General features: G+C 36.4%; 1 protein-coding gene across 1 annotated transcript; it reads left to right on the top strand.

The window, feature by feature from the left end:
- Nucleotides 1-9,149: 9,149 nt before the first annotated feature.
- On the top strand, nt 9,150-12,078 carry LOC145223747 (uncharacterized; the record flags this gene model as incomplete). The annotated part of the gene is made up of 6 exons (XM_080090139.1): nt 9,150-9,333; nt 9,667-9,915; nt 10,873-10,981; nt 11,112-11,161; nt 11,659-11,763; nt 11,948-12,078. Coding segments are annotated over 6 exons (828 nt in total), but the record flags the coding sequence as incomplete, so codon positions are not given.
- Nucleotides 12,079-15,932: the final 3,854 nt, after the last annotated feature.

The raw sequence follows: 15,932 nt of genomic DNA, 5'->3' as shown, positions 1-15,932 counted from the left end.
TGTATACAGACATAAAAAAACTGATCGGAATTCGCCTCCGGGAATGTCCTTGGTTCGAACCCCGTGAAATAAAAAAATCAATAAAATAAAAACTAATGTAAGGGGACCGTGTATTGTTTAGACCTAAACATCATACTGCTTATGCCGTTAAACATAACTTATTATGATAAAATAAAAATATCTTAGTCGAATGAAAATCAACTGCCTACAATTAAATTTCTCCCTCGTTAGGCGCAGTTTACTTAGATTAGTTTCGGCGCTATTCCGTAACAAAATGCCGTTTGTTTTTTGATTTAATTAAACATGGCCGCAATGATATTGCAATCCAACACATTGTACAAGGCAGTTTGCGCTTAAACTCATCTACCACTTTGCCCTTTAAAGCAAATTTTTGCTGAAAGGTAACCTTTTATTTCGTTTACATTGTGTTTTTTTTGTTGAGTCACAAAATGACTAAAATTAAATCACTGTTTTTTAGGAAAAGCAGGATTAGCAATTATGCCTGTAACTTCTTATATTTTCAAAAGTTATGGCTACGAACAAAGTTTTGTGCTGAATGAAAGCGCCTTAAGATTAAGCTTTGAAAACGAACGGGATTTTTCAGAAAAAAATTGGCAAAGGTAAGCAATGCAATTGACGTAGCGTTGTCAGTAATGTGTGACATTGTTTTAATATCAAATGCTATTCGTTTTTCTGTAACTTGATGATGCCCAAGAACAGCTCGAAAGGTATAACAGTATTACAAAAAAATTTCACTCGCTCGGAGCTGTTGTAGTTGAATTGAGTTCTTTGTTCCTAAATATTGAGGCGACGTACACTTTATTTGAACATGTCAATCGAATGACGCGAGAGCCACAACACCGCACATAAAAAACACCACGTGATAATAAAAAAAGTTCGCTTCGCGTCCTATGCATGTAGAGAATTACAAGGTCGTTACAATATGATATAAACCCACAAACATTAACAATTATTAACCTGTCAAGTTTACCTTTAAAACAAAGGTGTAGAAATACAGTTCAAGGGGTACACAGTAATTTGCTTCACTGCGTAAGTTAACAGCCGAATAGTCAAACAGAGACTTTACTCTTGGTGCTAATCTCAAAGTTAACAAATCAACTTATTCATTTGAGTTTTACCGTTTGTTCTTATTGTATACTCAACTTAGCTCTGTTTCGATTTTCAAATTACATTAATTTTCTGAAGAAGTGGAAGTCGGATTAACTCCAATTTGCCACTAGATTGACTTAAGTCAAATTCGAATAGAGTAAATGATTCGTACCGTCTCAAAACCAAACAACACAGCAACTTATTTTCAAAAAATATTATAGTTTCGTTGCAAATTTATGATAATTACATTATTATTGTTGTGAGACATTCTTGTTGTGTATGGAATATTACATTGATAGGCTATATTGCTGCCAAAACGCTTCACGTTTAAGCGAAATAACTGTTTCCAACATAATTAAAAGAAACATGTTTCAAAATTACACAAATTTGCAGCGTGGTACAATTCATGTTCGTTTTTATGCGCGTATTAATGTGTGACGACGCAAAGTAAGTTCATTTACATACAAATTTGCCGCTTGGTGGGACTAAAGCCCAGTTAAGGCAAAATAAAGCTTTATTGATGTTTAATTGCAAATCTTGTGTGAATTTGGGGTCATGACTTCATCTTATCTGAAGTGATTTTGATCAAGCACATGAACTGTTGTGGTAATGCCAGCTGTACACGTGCAATGTTTGTCTGATGAAACAATATCCCATCTTGTAACTCTTGCAGGTAATTTTAAAAGTTCTATTTCATGTGTTAACTTTGGGGCGTTTGAAAAAAAATGCTAGCTTATAATGCAGCAAATCTCAGATACTTTTTACAAAATGTTGTGTTTCTCTGCGGCATCATTATATTAAGTTAGAAATGATAACAGTTTACAGTTCCTCTTAAGATTATTCCACGCCCTGACTTTCTAACAAAAAAGGATGCATGCAGTACGTGATTTAGTATATTGTTGATGTTTTTACATACATGACGTACCAACGGCATACAGGTTCACAATAAACTTTTCGCGGTTGACACGTGCTTATGTAATCTTTTGGCCGACCTGCAACAAGTATTTAATAAATTATTTCGTTCAACTGGTATAATTCTAAACAAAATACTAGTTGTTGTATTCAAAAACTTGTATTTTTGCTGACGTTTCATCCAACTAGTATTAGTATTTAATACAACAACTAGTATTTTGTTTAGAATTACACCAGTTGAACGAAATAATTTATTAAATATGCAACCTGGTGAACGAAACGCCTGTTCAGTATTTTCTGCAACAAGTAAACGAAAACAAGGAACATACCTAAGTTGATAACTGGATGTGGCACAGCCAATTTTTGCGTAACACGGGTAAAATAACGTAACTATTGTTTGGGCGCTGGCTTCTCTCTGGTTGTTTTGTCCTCTCAAGCACTCAAACACACGCAAGGTTCTATAATGTCGCAGCAAATACAGCGATCGACGCATACAAATTGCCTCGGAGATTATGCCGAATCGTGGTTACATATAAACTACATAAATACTTGGTAGAAAAGTCTTTCCCAAATATTTGTCACACCTTCGCAACAACAAACATATCACAATCTTGCCGGCTATCACTCACAGCACCTATCGATGACGCGCTACCTCAATATATTATTTAGGTCTTTCATTCTGGCGCAGTACCTTTCACATACAGCACTCAGTTTACGCTCGTTACATCAGGTAACAATCACAAGATCAGGGGTCCTAAAAGGTTCAACTATTTCCATCCCCGCATTAGCCCCGCAATCGAATAAAAATCTCAAGGTCCAAAAGTATGAGAAGAATTGAATTATCAAGTCCCTTTTGAGTTCTCGTTTATTTATATGCACCAAAGAACAAAATATTGCCCTATGATGTAACTTTTCAGATCAACCAACAAGCACAAGGAGATAGCAGCACTTTCAACTGCGAACTACCATCTGATATCCCACCATCGATTTTATGCTTCGTCGCGACAGCAACTTCCCATCTTTGTCAAGGACTGTCCTCGGGATACCTTAGTCTGCTTGTACCGGATCACACAAGACGTTTCGAGAAACCGCGTTCGTGTCTCCGGTAAGACGAGTTTCATTTGGACAGCAGAACCAGCGGAACAGTTATATGCAACAGGTTGTCCCCCGCCGGGTTCTTGCGGCCGGTGCGTTCCTACGGCAGAACAAACCCTGAACACAGAATTCAAGCATCATTTGAAAAAAAAACAGGACACTTGATCTCCCATGTTTTTTCGTTGTCCTAGCTGTTTTACTTAACCGTTCGACGGTGACTATGTAGTTACATTTGTATTTGACCGAAAACTTTTGCTCATGGTACAAAAAAAAATTAAACCACTGACACATAGCATGGAGAAATTTAACTAAAACGTACTGTAGCAAGGCCCGAAGTACGTGTCAAGTACAAACAGGACAGAATTTAAATTAAACTAAACTTACAAATTTACAACAATACGCGAACATACATTAAAAATAGACACTTCAGTTAATGCATGCTTAGAAATTTACTTTGGTAAATTATGCTAATAAAGTTTTTTTTTTCTGTATGTAGAGGCCCCTCCACGCCTCAACATTGTGACGGACGTCCGATAAGCGTGTTATCTTGTCGCCGCCAGGTAATAAAGCTGGTGGTTTATATATCAGCAGTTCAATAATGAGACCGAGCAACAATAAAAACGCGATTATAAGGCGACAACGACAGGTCCAGAAAAGACAAAACCAACGCTTTGGTCAACACGAATGCAAACATGCAAGAGGTCGCCATACTAAGAACGAAATATACGACCCAGCAGGATATGTAATAACGGGCAGGAACTTGGCCGAATGGTCCGGCGCGCCTGACCCACATACAGACATAAAAACCCTGATCGGGATTCGTCCCCGGGAGAGGCCTGGGTTCGAAGCCCGTGAAAGAAAAAGGATGTGTAATAACCAAAAAATAAAGTAATCGACATTTTGAAATGACAGTTAAGCGATAATAACCCAAAAAAGCACGTTACGGTTGTATACTGGATATATTGGTAAGTTTCGCAGAAATAATATGTTTAAGCAAACGATGCAATTGGGGAAAAAGTTATTTGTTTTGCTTATTTGTCACGTCATAATTCATCGTAGGCTGAATCCGATTCGACATTAAACCCGTGTTTATTATCATAGATATTAGTTGGATTGCTGCCGCTTGCAAATTGATCGTCGACTTCCACATGATGAGATAGTTGCAAAGTGTCGTAACTGATTTCATCCAATTGATTGTGATCGTATTTTCGAACATGTGGTTGTTGTCCATTGTCGTGAACCTTTGTTGATTGTTTTAATTTTCTGACCTGAGCATAGACATCCCTACTTCCCGCCGTTGACTCCGCAATGGTTTCATGGCGTGGTTCCTGGATTGCGTCATAATGATTGACTTTATCGTTTTGGTGACGTGAGGAAGGTTGTCTTGAATGGTTGGTGAAACTGTTTTCTTCAATTTGAGGAATGTTGTACGTATCTTCGGGCTCGAATTCGTCATCTGTGTAACACAATCATGACTATCTTGCCAAAACATTTGTCGTTGGTAAATTGAATATTTATGTCTTGAAACTGATCATAAAATATTGATACAAAATTTCTATATTTTAAAAGATTAAAACGTGTAAAAACTTTTGTGTTGTAAATTTGAACTGTTTTTAAAGAAACAAATCGCGGTGATTGTTATAAGCAGCCAGTATATATTTCCTACCCCTTGAATTGTATTCAATCACTACTACTTCGTTCATCGATTTGTTTCTCCTACAAACGTGAAAGAGGTATTATTTTCTCAAAGAGTGAAAGGCAACAACATATCAGCACATGTTACTGATTGCGAGTCAAAAGGATTTAAAATCACAAAATCATAGATTGTTTTTAATTTAGAGACTTGTTTGGATGACATCGTTTTTCTTTTATTTTAATTTGTAAATTAGCTATAGACACGTTCTGCAGTTACCTTCTTGTGTTGCGTGACGTAACAAAGAAAGTGACAATGTAGACTATGACTAATATGACGCATCCGCATACTGCTGAAGCAATGATGACTGTGTTGAGTTTCGGTGGAACTGCAAATTAAAAAATAATTTTTTTTAAGTTCTGCTTGTTTGCTTCTTGCTTGCTGTCGGACTTGAAAGCTGATCTTCCGCGTAGCTTACATGTGTACGAGGATTTTCTTGCAAAATTTGGATCGCAAACAGTTCAAGAAATACTTTTGTCGTGATTATTTGAAGTAAATGTTAGCACAGACTCTCACTTGTAACTTAAATATAAGCTGTCTAAATAACTGATACTACAAGGAAAATAAACTACTTGATGACTTTCCACACATAAGCAGCAACAAGGAAGTATCTAGATGACGTCAACGCATTTTCCTTGTCATGACGTGTTGTTGTTGACATAGGTTGGTGAGTTGTTGTTTGCTTCTATAACCTGGTGCTTTCCTCTAGTTTAAAAGTAGTTTAGTTTGCAGTGAAATCCATTTCTACAGGCGTGATTGTGCGATCCGACGTTCTCTTGCTGTTTAAAGTTCTTGGATTAAGTCACCACTGGAATAACAAGATGCCGTACAATTAAATCCAATAATAAAATTAACAAACTCGTCAAAACAAAGCATCAAACTTCCAGGAAGCTCATTATTTTGAGTTTCGCTTGGCGAGAGAACACATTGTGATACGTTTGCACTAAATGTCACAAAGCCATAAATACACAACGTTGAAACGTTAAAGAGCGTTAACAGTGGTGTGGTACAATTGGAGTCATGAATAAACGCGCTTTATGTGATAGAAGCTCACAAGAAAGTCTTCTGACTAAATTTTCTGACAAATATTCTTACTTGTATTGACATTTGCATTGTTGTTTCAAACTCTGCTGATACTTCGTCCCTGCGTACTAAATAACTTCGATGTTTTGTCAGCCATGTTGACAACAAACGAATTTCAATGTTAAAAACGTCTTTCACTTTATAAATTCACTGAAACACCGATGGATGACTTCAGGCTGATGAAAATGTACAGTCTATTGAAACTTATTGTCTCCGTCGCTCATATAGTGAGTTTCTAGTGGTCCGTAACTATTAACAGTCTATTGATTGGAATAAAGTTTCCAATTACTTAGAACTGTAGCGAATATCGCGTTGCTGGTAAAGGCGTATTTTTACCACGCATAAGTTTACCACATGTCTATCACGCAAGGTACCGGACTGATTTTGCAAATTGCTGCTGGCATCTTAAGTTTTAGGGCGTGAACAGTTAATATCAAGGCCCGATTTTGGGTCAACTTACAACTCTGGCGCAAAGAATAAATTATCCAGAGTGGCGTTTTTTAAGAAAAAATCTAAACTTATGTGTTCGATCAATACATACGTTCACACTAGATGGGAGTATTAGCTAAAACTAACAATTCAACTAAAACTAATAATTTTGATCGGTAAATATCGTAGCAGCATAGTTTCACTAACCTCCAGTCCGAAAATAGCTGCGTAATTTGAAGCGTTATGGATCGAAAATGTGGAATTGTAAATGAACTGTTGCTGCCAGGCACACGCTTTACCAGTTATTTTCATCAAAAAAATCGGTGAATGCCAATTGCCGATTTCTCTTATGTTTTAGTGCGTAACTAGTGATATGTGGATGTGTATCGCAAGGATGATATAAATAATGGATACATATATAAATAATGGACTTCGGGTCTGTGATGTTTGAAATGGGTGCAGGGTCGATTTTGGTGCCGCTAATAACTCGTTTTATCTGGTAGACTGAATAGATTCCGCTGTTGTCTTAGTTAAAAAACTATCTGATATGTTTTTACTATCAAGTATATGACCTATTCTTCTCCTGGTTTTATCGTAATTTAGCTTTAAGTTTGTCTTTGCGTTGTTGAAAAAGGAAAATTACAACTGAAAGAACTCCTGCATAAATATGCATAGGAAAGGTAAGTATTATATCGATTAATTTACCGTATGGTCAAATTGACATTTACGCAACTAGGGTAACAACTACTAAAAAGGAAAAATACTTGGCAAAGTGTTTATTTATTCTGTATTAGCAACATTCAGCCAAAACGCATAAGGCAGTAAACTTGGTTTTGCTTTCACAGTGAAGCAATTAATCCTGTCATACGGGGCAAGGAAATTGCCATGACGTCATCTCCATACAGTTCCCACGTAAGCGTAAACTGCGTTGATCGACAGTTTATATTCTTAGTCGTACAGAGTAAGTTTCAAACGTGTGATGTGTTTGCAGGTGAAATGTAGGAAGCATGCATGGATTTGTTTTGTAGCGCAATGATACATTAATATGTTTCTAAGAAGGTTGCGATTGTTGAAAAACCTACAGTTTTGCAACATAGCGTTGCTAGTTTTGCATAAAACTTAGTGAACTGTGTTAGTTTGTAATTGATAAAGGATGTCCATTCACATTTAGGTTCAAATTGAAACCTAAATAAATTTGTGTTCTGACTGTTTGCGAAAATGTAAACGCATGCGTAACGTTTTTACGTCGGCGAGCAAATTAGGGCAAAGAATTCGTCGGCGTCAAGTCTGTGGCACTCACAAAGCCGTAACGAAGGCAGTGCATTAGAGGCACCACGTGGCGTTTGTTTGCTACGCAACAGTGGCTACGTTTATGCGATGCGGTTTGTAACGTGTTGTCGTCGTTAAATTATTTTTTATTTTTTAACAACAGCAAAACAATCATCGGTTAATTGGTCATAAAAGTGGAAAAATCAACAAAGGATCACGACAATGGACAACAATCACATGTTCGAAAATACGATCACAATCAATTGGATGAAGTCAGTTACGACACTTTGCAACTATCTCAACATGTGGAAGTCTAAGATCAACTTGCAAGCGGCAACAATCCAACTAACATCGATTGCCAGTGTACAATTTACTTAATCTACTAATACTTTTGCTAAAAGAAAAGATACTAGCGACACCCACTAAGTAAAAATAAACTTTGAATTAAATACAAACGCAACGTTCAACCTTTTTTTAACACCTAACATGAGTTAGTGACCATTTAGTAACAAAATTAGAGGAGAAGGAATTCAACAAATTGTAAAGCAAGCGAAAACCCACCAATCTACAATGAACTAGTAAAACCTGATAACTTACAAGATAACAAAGTTCATTTGATGACGTCAAATCCTGTGATGTGAAACAAAATTTATTCTGTAAACAAATTTTTAGGAACCAATAACGGACTTAGCGAAACTAAACCAATATCAAGCGCATGGACTTTTTACAGTATAACGAACACTGCCGTTACATAAACAACGTTCTCTTGAAGTGTCAAATAGTTTTAAAATTTGGGAGAGATTTTGAAAAAGGAGATATTATCGCAATAATGTGTGTACTCACTGTGGCATACTTGTTTTGGATCAATGCTTTTATAAAATGCTATTTTATAAACTATCGGTGCTCTATCGCAATACATATTTTCCTGTGACCATGTCACGTTTTTGATTCACAACAACGAGATTACATAGGAAAAAACGTCGTATTTGCAAATGTAAATGTTGTTGTAAATTAAACTCACAACTCACTGTAATTGTTTTGACCGAAAACAGTTTTCCATGAAATGTAGTTCAAATTGACGGTGTGAACTTAGCGGCGTTTGAGAATATTTAAATTATATTCAAATAAAACATGACGAACTTTTAGAATCGTTTAAACTTTTCTCCACTACGTGATCGATTCGATTAAATGCCGAATAAAATAGCTTGGCAATCATACTCTGAAAAGTCAATAGGAGCCAGCACAGTTCATTACATTGAATGGCAATTTCGAGTAGTACAATTTGTAAAGATGTTGTAGTTGTCAAGGTTATTTTATATTTTAATGTACAATTAGAATTACCTACTTTTTGTTCGGGTTATCTATTTGCATTAACTGATAGTTTCAGTCTGACTGAAGTATTTGACGCATGCGCACGCCATTGAAATACTAATTGCTGTAAGCATAAAAGTTGGAAACTACTGATTTATAATTTGTGTACGAATTCTATGGTAATACATTGTGGACTTTCAGATTTTTAGGGACAAACACATGACGTTGCTGGTTACTCCTTTCGTGTTTATCTGTTTCTGCTGAAAACCGAACTTGGCATAACTACAATGGATTTCATTATTCCATCAAAATGACTCCAGTCAATTCTTATGCTGAAGCAGAGATAGGATGTTCTGCGTTGCAAGCTAATGTAGCCAACGTTAAAACTACAGCGATTACCAACTTTTTGAAGAAATTTTTTTACCAATCAGGTATTGTTTTCGCTTTGGAGTTTTTTCGTCTTTTTTGGGACATTTGCAACAAAATTTTAAGACGTTTTATATTTTTTTGTATTTTTAACCATGAAGAATAACATAATTTCTATTATCTGTAAATCGGCGCAATCAACAACTCTAACAAACTATCTTCTTTTTCAAATAAAAAAAAACTATTTTCTTATTGTATGTTTTCCTTGCTATTTTTTAATATAAAAATATAGCATAGCTAGATCAGATCTGCATATTAGCAACTTGTGCATAAATATTTTTTGTAAAAAGAATGGCATAAAAATAAAGTAAACCGGAATGTTTTTTGTTTGTTTTTAGAAACATTATACTGGGTATATATTGGTGCCAAAAGAATTGGAAACACGAACAAGTTTCAGTGGAATGATGGAAGTAATGTTTCAGTTCCGAAGAGCGTGTGGACGAGCGGACAACCAAATAACTTTCGCGGTCAAGAAAATTGTGTTGTAATAAGTTATGTAAGCACTGGGCTGAACACGCGTTCCGAATGGATGGATGTGAGTTGTACATCAAAAGGTTCAGGGTATATTTGCCAGAGGGTTAATCCTGGTAAGTTGCCTCAAATTTGTGTAAACTTTTTTGGAAGTCTGGATTCGTTGGTTGGTGTAAATCTTTAGAAAAACATTGTACCGCATTTTGCACTTATCAAATGATTTGCTTACCACGGCGACGTCCATAACAATTTGTTTCGCCAAGTTTTTGGGCCAACTGCTGCAACCGTGTTACTAATCACCAAAGAAACCACTAAAAACATATCACCATTTACCGAAGCAATCCTGGACACCACGTTACCAATTATTGAATCTAACGGCACGAGGGTAACATCAATTGATTACACGAGACAAGGTAAGAAGCTTTTTGTTTCAGATAGTTCTCAAAAATCTTGGGTTTATTAGTTGCTAAGGGACTCCGAAAGCAGCTGCCGTGTGCGATCTATTGGTGAGGTCAATATTGTGTTGTTTCTCCACTCCAGATGTATTGGCCTCATCAATAGTTAGCACACGGCTGCTGAGTTTAGGTCCATTAGTATACAAGAAGAAGGCTACAAGCAAAACATGAATCAAAATTTGACTTCCGACCTTTTAATCCTATCTACACGCATACACCTGTAATTCACTTTATTCTTTTGCTTTTATTAGTTATATTTGCTGCTTAAGTTTTACATTTCATTTCAGACATTAGAATTGTCTAAGGGTTATGGTTTTTTCACAAATATATGTTGGCTTGTCTGTTTCATCAGATTTTTTAGCGGCTTCTAGCAACTAGGGATAAAAAAGAACAACATAATGCCAAAACAGACATAAAAAGCGACATGTTTGTTCTTCAAAAGTTTCGGCAAATTCTCATTCCATATTGATTAATAATCATTTCAATACTATTTGCTGCTAACACTGCATCCTAAAGTTTGCCAACTTTGACACAAGTGCAAGGTTCATGGTTTTGTACGTATGTAAAAGAACACGGCTAGCTAACTTTTTTTTAAATGTTCATTTTTATATTTTGCAGCATCACCGAAACTTAACACACTCATCGTCGCTTCGGCAATAAGCGGATGCGTCATGTTAGTCATAATCTGCATCGTCATTGTCTTTCTTACGTCACACAAGAAAAGAAGGTAACTGTTTCTGGATGTAAACATGTTCTTACTTTGATGTATTCTTGCACTTCATGCATGAAAAAAGCAAAATATAATAAAGGCATGCATTAAACAGTGCAAACGAAACAAATAAATATTTGCTTCGCAGAAATGAGTTGTCAGCTGAAAATGCGGATGACAGTGAACACAATGACATGGGTGAGTACCTTTGTTTAAATCGTAGTTCCATTGTAAACTCACCTTTGACAAATATGACCGTCCCTACGTCCCTAAAACCCTGCCTAGACCAAATGCAGAAATTTGAAAACATGATTTTGGGCCCGTAGCGTTCTTCAGATTTCTAATAACGTTTTGGCTGCTGAGCTATTAAACTCAGTGCAACAAGTCCATTATGTTTGTTTCCGCAGAAAATGGTTTTCTGCACAATGCTTTTGGGTTTGTTTTGCGACCTAACATTGCAGCTACACCGACCCGTAAATTTAACCAAGGATGTGGTTCGCGATCTCAGTAATTGTATTTTGCCCATCAGTGTTGAAGGTTGCACAATCCCGGCTCGAAATCGATGTAAATATAAATCACTTTAAAATTATTTTATTATTATTATTCTTTACTTTATTCATGTATTGTTTATTGTTTATTTGGAATTTCCTATGTGTGAAATGCGTTTGTAAACAATTAAAATCTTTGGATCATAGAAACACACACCAACCAACCAATCTACATCAACACTTTTGGACAACCCTTGACGTTACAACAACAACCTGATGACATCAGTCCTTGTTACGTCAATCATACACAATGTACCAATTTAATACTTGTAGTCTTTAACCTGTATTTTAAATCTGTACTTAAATTAATAACATAGGTCTCAATTCAACAATTACATTTTGGCCGGTCATTTTTTAAATTTAACCAGCACAAAAGAGTCTTTTTAATCTGGTACGAAATGTGACTATTTGCACAGTTGTTATTGTTTTGAAACAGATGGAATCCACAAAATTGCAGAAATTCCAACCTACGCAGACCAACCAACCTACGTCAATACGCCATTCAATCCAATCACTTTACAATTATTAAGTGATGACGAAAATCCCTACAGCGTCACGACAGAGTGACGTCCTATGATTACATCGACTTTGGTTTCATTTTTACATTCTTTTTTGTGTATTCGTTGGTTGTTTGCTTCACGTGTCACTAAAAAATGACTTATTGAAAAGGTTTGAAATGTAAATATTTTGTTTTGAAATGTAAAAACATTTAATTGATTTAAAAAAAACTTGAAACTGAAAGTAACGTGGGCACGCAACAATCTGGGAACCTTGTTAAAATAATGTTGAATAATAATGTACATCATTTCACTGTAAACAACAAACACAGAGCTCTTTTTTATCAAAAACGTGGCGGGGATACGAGCATTGGTTTCCCGCCGTTGCAAATATCAATCAGGGTGACAATGATCTCATGGTCAATAACCAGGGTTACTTAACTGTTTGAAATGTTGTGTTCATATTTCGTTTATCTCTGTTCACTGATACGTATAACAGTTACAACGTGCAATATATTACATGGCACTTCACTGCTTTACACAATGTCTGTTGTAAAAAAGAAGCAAAGTGAAATACGCGTTATCTGTTACATCTGTTACGTTTACCACCATAATACTATCCTCTAAACCCCAACAAGCATGTAACCATTTACCAAACCAACTACTTGTGTTTTATAGCAAGCGGCCACGTGTTTTATAGCATGGTTTGTACGCATACTGATTTAAATAAGCAGCAAGAAATAGACAATTTTAACTTTGGATAACGTGACAAACGGTGTTATTTTACTTGTTTATATGTGTCCCCATCATTCACTACTATTGATTTATGTCCAGTGTCTCTATTCCCGCACTGATTTACGTACCCGTTTTCCTGTTTGTTCAAAACCACCCGGCCATTTGCAAGTTGCACAACCCGGTAGTTTTGAAAGATTTGCGCAATTCATTGCAGCAGATTTTCGTGCGTTGCATATTTGCTAATTTTTAAGTTAATACCAACTATTACTCGTGTGTGATGGTTTTTTATTCTTTTTATACCTTAAGAAAATGAGACTTGTGGACAATGTCATGCAGCACATTGAAGAGTTAAAATCATGCCTACGTTAAGAACAACTTAATTAAACAAGAAAAAATAGACGTAAGCATTTTCGTAAGACAATCTAGTGATTTCACGAACTAGGGAATCTGAGCCGTGTCAGCCCAGTACGAGCCACAAGAAAAAAGTCCAGAGGTTCTGTCAGATTTTGCTGATCCTGCAAATTCGGCCCCTACTAAAATGCTCTGCGTCCCAAAGTCTTATTTTGGTGTGTTCTTACCAAAAGCTGGGGTTGGAGTCTCAAGATTTGTGAGCTTCCTAACGTTCCAAAATATACTAAACCAGAGGTCGGCAACCTTTTTAGTACTGTGGACCGGTTTTAAAACTGAAATGTTATGAAAACGCATAAATTAGTTTCTTATCCCCGCGATTACATGGGAAAAATGGTTTAAAGCATTTCACCCAAAAAATTAAACGGCCCGTTAACGAACTCGTCGCGTAACGGTACCGGGCCGCGCCCCGGCGGTTGCCGACGCTGTACTAAATGACGGTACCAACTTTGGCCCCTGTTTTCATCTGTTGAAGTTCCTCCAGCAAATTTTATATCAAAAGAGACGTGCAGTTCTATCAACTAGTGTAGAATATTGACTAACGTTTGACTTTGCCGCCTCAGAAATTTCTTTTGGAGCTGTTAGTGCAACGTTGGATTATTGGTTGAGCAAATCCTGTTGTACGCAACACCTTCGTCAAGAAACGAAGACCAGGCCCTACATTACCATCAACAACAACTACAAACACCAACAACTTCCAAAAATGTACTACCATGCACCAAACTAAGAACAACCAGCATGCAACAATCTACCAAAACAACTGCTCCTACATGATCTAATGAACCAATGTGATAATCGCTAACAAAAAAATCCCTGTTACCACCATTGGACAATGTCATTATCATTTCTTTTCTGTCCCGCTCAATCCTTAATTGCGGGGGCCGCAGCTCAAGATTGAGTCTCCGCACTTCACGATTTCCACCACTTCTTTCACTTCATTTTGATGAAGTCCCAAACGACTCCAAGTTAATCTTTCAACTAGATCGAGCCATCGAGTTCGAGGTCGTCCAGTGGGCCGCTTCCCTCTTTGGTTTTGGACAATGTTGAAAATAATAATTCAAATTCTATAATAAGGGAGAAAAAATGACCAAACGGTTGCATAATAACGTTTCGCGTGTATGGCAATCCAAAACGTGGCAACTATTCGGTAAAACCATTCGTGGGGTAATTAAAAACTATTTGTGACACGCATTATAGGTTTTAAACGAAAAGTTTTAAGCGAGAAATTACATGCAATATAGTAACAACCAAACAAGGTTGTTCGCTGGGGCGTTTTTATTTGCGCCAAAGTTCAAATTAAATTGAGCGAAGTTAAAATTAAAATATTCAAATTTTATGTAAATGTCACATTATGAACTAGTTGGGTGAACGAAAGTAGCTTCTCCAACGCTATTCATCAAATTGTTTATTCGTAGCCGATAGAATCCTAGCTACGTGACTTCAAGATTAATAATCCGTTGAAGATGTGTGAAGTAATAAAAGCGTCATGTGCTTTCTTCAGAAATTTAACTTTTTGCAGAACAAACATGGCTTTGTTAGTTTTGCTGTTTATATTCTGTTCATGTGTTTCTGCTGAAGGACGAACTTGGCATAAATTCAATGGATTTCAATATTCCATCGAAATGACTTCAGTAAAATCATATGTTGAAGCAGAGAAGGGATGTTCTGCGTTGCAGGCTTATGTAGCTAACGTCAAAACCACCGAAATTAACAATTTTTTGAGAAGTCTCTTTTACCAAGAAGGTAAGAATTTTACCGTATGATGTTGCCACCGATGGTTCATTTTCCTAAAAGCTTTTTCATTCTGTGTGTAGCAGAATTGTAAAGGAGGCAGAAATTCAAACCCAAACCCGGTCCGAAACCGCATCGTTTTTAAAAAACCCATTTGGGCCAGAACGTTTGATTGACAGTCCTCCACATAAAAGCCTACAAAACATACCACTGTACAAAACATAAATAAAAACTGAGTTTTTAGCCTGTTTGGCATTAGTTACTAGCTACTTTTTTGTAAAAGTTAATTTCTGACCCAAATCAAGCACGTTTTTTTATGGAAGAAACCTAAGCCCGAACTCGGCCCTCACCCGGGTCAGAAAATGTGCTAACACTACTCCAATAAGCACTTGTGCTACATCATGTTTGGTTAAAAAGGCATCAAATATAGTAAGCTACAACGTTTGCTACTTATGTGTTTAAGGACATTACGACTGGCTGTACATTGGTGCAACAAGAATCGGAAACACTAATAAGTTTCAATGGAATGATGGAAGCGATGTTTCAGTTCCGGCAAACGTGTGGGGTTATGGGCAACCAAATAACCATCGTGGACAAGAAGATTGTGTATTAATATTTTATGAAAGAGATGGGGAGTTTAAGCGTTTCAAATGGTTTGACTCGAGATGTACATCATCCAGTGCAGGATATATCTGCCAGAAGCCTATTTCAGGTAAGAAAATCTCATTTATTTCATAAACAAACTATTGGTAAAAAATCCTAATCATTTGTATATCAGCTATATCAGCACCTTTGTATGTAAGGTTATCCTTTTCTGGTACTAATAATCATGAAGCAAATGCTTCTGACTCAAAATCAGCTAACAAGGAGTTGTTAAAAATTGAGAGAGACGTTTCGCCTATGCAGGCATCGTCAGTATCCAAAAACTGCAAACAACCAAGGTTAAATGCAGGAGAACAGACGTAAAAGCTAAAAGGTAAAAAAAAGTAAAACACTATTTTGAAGTATTCTAAACAGATAATGCCGGTATAGGCGAAATGTATATATCCC

Source organism: Phallusia mammillata, chromosome 4, assembly GCF_965637545.1.
Source record: "Phallusia mammillata chromosome 4, kaPhaMamm4.hap1.1, whole genome shotgun sequence".
NCBI classification, from domain to species: domain Eukaryota; kingdom Metazoa; phylum Chordata; class Ascidiacea; order Phlebobranchia; family Ascidiidae; genus Phallusia; species Phallusia mammillata.
This window is presented reverse-complemented; position numbering and strand designations above follow the sequence as displayed.